A 3,518-nucleotide genomic window follows, 5' to 3' on the forward strand; every position below is an offset into this window, starting at 1 on the left:
TCCCACGAGGACGTCCTCCAGGTGGGCGGAGCTGTCGGCCAGGCCCCATCCCCCCATGACCCCCAGAAGGCCCAGGGCCCGATCTTCCAGAAAAAACAGCTGCTCTCCCAGTTCTGCCTTCAGGGGGCGGGGAGGTGGCTGGACTACGGGCTCTCAGCTCTCAGGCCCTCCTGCGTGAAGGGGCGGAGCCCCAGCTGCCCTCACGCTGTCCTCTGGACAGGGCTGGGCAGCGCCCCTCTCAGTGCATTTGTGGACTGAAATTCTCTGACAGGGTCTCTTTATCCTGAGGCTACAGGCAGCCCCAAAGAATCATCTGAAATCTGAGCTGCTCCTGCCTGGAGTGGCTGAGAGCAGGATCTCAGGAGCCCGACGCCAAGCAGTGAGCATAGACCAGGGTGCCTGCGCAGCGCTCCCGCCAGACGCCTCCTCCAGGAAGCCTCCCAGATAGCACTTGGGCTGGGTCAGGTGCTGCCGCTCGGCGTGCCTGGTGGGAGTGAGACTCATGTTTGTGCCTCTGTCTCTGTGGCCCACAGGAACTTGGGAGTCTGGCTTTCGTGGCAGCTCCGGCTCCTGGAACAGTGCCTGCCAGGCCGGGAGTACTTGGGGAATATTTGCTGAAAGCATGAATGACCTCCTGAGGGCCCCTGGGCCCGGCACTGTGTGTCACACATGACGTCTTGCCCTACCTCGGGGCAGGTCCCATCCTCGAGCCCACGTTCACCGAGGAGGAACCCAGTGCTCGCAGAAGCACCCATCACCTCCCTCCAGTAAACGGCAGAGCAGGGATTCGAGCCCAGATGAGTCGGCCAGGCTCCAGCTTCCACCACTGGCGGCAGTGTGTCCCATAGAACTTTCTCCGATGAGAGAAACGGTCTCAATGCTGGGCTCTCCGATACGGTGCCCACCAGCTACATGTGGCTGTGAAGCCACTGGGACGTGGCCAGTGCCACTGAAGAGTGGGATTTTACATTTTTGTTTCCTTTGAGTTTAAATGTAAGCGGCACGGGCAGCTGCCGGCTGTGGTCAGACAGGGAGGCTCTGGCGCTCAGACGCGGCGGCCTAACACCCAGGCGGGGCCCTGTCGGCTTCGTCCTGGTTTGAGGCCGTGGGTCCCCGACCACAGCCCTGTCACCGAGAACACACCTGTCCTTATCCTTATCGCCACGTGTTGAGTGTGTGTTAACCCTCATGGCCACCAGACGTTCTTGGGGGGCAGGTTGTGCTGGGTTCTTGGGGCTCCTCCCCGATTGCCGTCAAGAGCTGGGAAGCAAGGCTGCTGCCGTCCTCTGCTCTGCAGGGTGACTGCCGGCTGCTCGGCCAGCCAGGGCCACGCCTGCCTCGGGGACGGCTTGCTTTCTCCTGGGTCACAGCTCAGAGCTCAGGGACACGCAGCCCGTGTCTCCCTGGTGACCTGTGGCGGGTGCCAGCCTGGCCACAGATGAACACAAACTCCCCTCTGTGGGCTGAAGCGCTGGGGGCCTCGGGTCTCTGAAGCTCCTGGGCCCCTGGAGCAGGGTCAGCGGGAACTCGGGACGGGACCGGGCACCTTCTCCGGCTTCACCCTCTCTCGAGGGCCACAGACAAAAGCAAGGGAGGAGTTTCCCCTTCTCCAGGGAACTGCAGCTCAGAACAGACACCGTAAAGGAATTCTGCAAAGTGTCTTCATTTCCCGACGTGGCCAGTCAGCTGGGAGCAGGAAAGAGAACGCCAGGCATCACCCCAAGGGCTCAGCACGCTAGGTGGCCAGAGCCCCCGCCCCTCCCCTGGGCTCGGTGCTGCAGCGTTTCCTCAGCGGCCGTGGAAGCGCCCAGGAGCAGGCTTAGCCGTCGTTCACAGCTCTTTGGCTGCTCTAGTGTGGAAAGCTGAGCCACTCTGTTCTGGGAAGGAGGGCGCAGTCGGGAGGAAGTTACCCTCTCGGCACACTGGCCAGTGACGACCCAGGAGCTTGTCCAGGAGCCACCAGGAGGGAGTGGCCGTCCTGCGTGCCCTCCTCTGACGCTGTCACTGGGGGCTGCAGAGAAGGTGGAGGGCGGGGCAAGGAGGGAGCCCGCCGGCAGCCCCACCCTCTGACTGTGGAGTCAACCCCACCCCCGCCTTGACCTAGGCAGCCTCCGCAGGGCCAGGATGGGTCCTCGGAGCCACCAAAGGGGAACAGAAGCCCTCGGCTGCCCTTGGGGAGCCTGAGATTTCTGTGCCCGCACTCTGGACAGTCCCAGAGATCCGAGGGAGGCCTTGGGCTGTGACCCTCCGCCTGTGTCACCGCGTACCCGCTGGGCTGTGATCGTAATTAGGGCAACCGTAACGGCTACCCGTGCTGAGCAGGTGTTAGATCACCTCACTACAGGGATGTCCCCGTGGAGGCTCTGACGGGCTAGCGCTTTGTTCCAGGTCACCCAGAGGATGCGTGGTGAGCTGAGGCCTGTCTGGCAGCAAAGCCTGTGTTCTTGGCCCTGGTCACGTGTCTGCAGACTGGGGTCCCTGCTCCCAGAGGAGTGTGACCCAGGGTCAGGCAGGGCGAGCCCCTCCCCACCTGGGAGGGTGGGGCGACGCAGCAGCCTCTGTCTCCCTCCCCCGCAGGCTGCAGGCCTGCCCACCCTCCCTGGAGGTTCAGGAAAGGGACCCTCCCCAGCGTGTTTCCCTGCAGGCCCAGTGCTGAGGCTGAGCGAGGGCAGGCCGCTCAGCCGCCCCTTTTCGTGGTTTCTGCAGGTCTGCTGTCCGACATCTGGCAGAAGTCCCTGAGCTTTCTGGAGTCCCTGAAGGTGTGTCACCCTTAGGCCCCTTCTGTTTGGGGGTTGGCTGAGCGGCAGAGGCCCCAGGCGGGGAGCTGTAGAAATTAGAAGGAGGGAAGAGAGCCTGGAGAGGGAGAAAAGCCCTGGGACCGGCCCAGCCGAGGAGGGAGGCTGCAGGCAGGGGAGCAGGGTGGTGGGCTGGCCGGAGGGGGTCCTTCCGGGGGACCCTCCGAAAAGGCTCCTGTTCTTGGAGGTGGCACCGCCTGCCCTCTGAGCTGAGGACTTGCCAGGGAGCCGCGGGGGGCGCAGCAGGCGGGGAGCCCGGGGAGCCCTGAGGTTGGGCCCTCCCCACAGCTGGGCGAGCGGAAGCAGGAACAGACGCTGGCCCTTCTGCGGCAGCAGGCGGAGCTGGAGGTCTGGGAGACGCAGAGGCCCTGGGGGAGCTGCTCTTGAGACATGGGCTGGAAGTCAGCCGGCCGACCCTTCCAGGGCTGCCACAGGCTGGCCCCACTGCCTGCCAAGGGGCAGCACTGCCCCTGCTGCCCGGCCAAGCCTGTGGAAGGCTGGTGGAAAGCACGCGTCAGGCTGGGGAGGGTGTGCCGAGGAGGGCAGAGCACAGCTGCCCGCAGAGGCTGGAGGATAGGCTGAAGAGGACGCCCATTTTACAGCAGAAACAGGACTTTTTTTCCACTAGTGTTCTGGGGACCCCTGGCTGGGGTGACAGATGACAGCCTGGGCCTCCCACCTGCCCGTGTCCCGGGCTTGTGGGCACCTGAGCTTCGGGGTCTC

At 64.3% G+C, this 3,518-nt stretch overlaps 1 protein-coding gene across 1 annotated transcript in view; it reads left to right on the plus strand.

The window, feature by feature from the left end:
* The window catches only part of CCDC187 (coiled-coil domain containing 187), a 39,208-nt gene extending 36,026 nt beyond the window's left edge, over positions 1-3,182 (plus strand). Inside the window, exons 18-20 of the mRNA XM_007459021.1 lie at positions 534-596; positions 2,707-2,759; positions 3,084-3,182. Coding sequence (XP_007459083.1) covers positions 534-596; positions 2,707-2,759; positions 3,084-3,182 — 215 coding nt within the window. The remainder of the gene's footprint in view (positions 1-533; positions 597-2,706; positions 2,760-3,083) is intronic.
* The last annotated feature ends 336 nt before the right edge of the window (positions 3,183-3,518 follow it).

This window comes from Lipotes vexillifer, unplaced genomic scaffold, assembly GCF_000442215.2.
Source record: "Lipotes vexillifer unplaced genomic scaffold, Lipotes_vexillifer_v1.1 scaffold636, whole genome shotgun sequence".
Classification (NCBI taxonomy): Eukaryota; Metazoa; Chordata; class Mammalia; order Artiodactyla; family Lipotidae; genus Lipotes; species Lipotes vexillifer.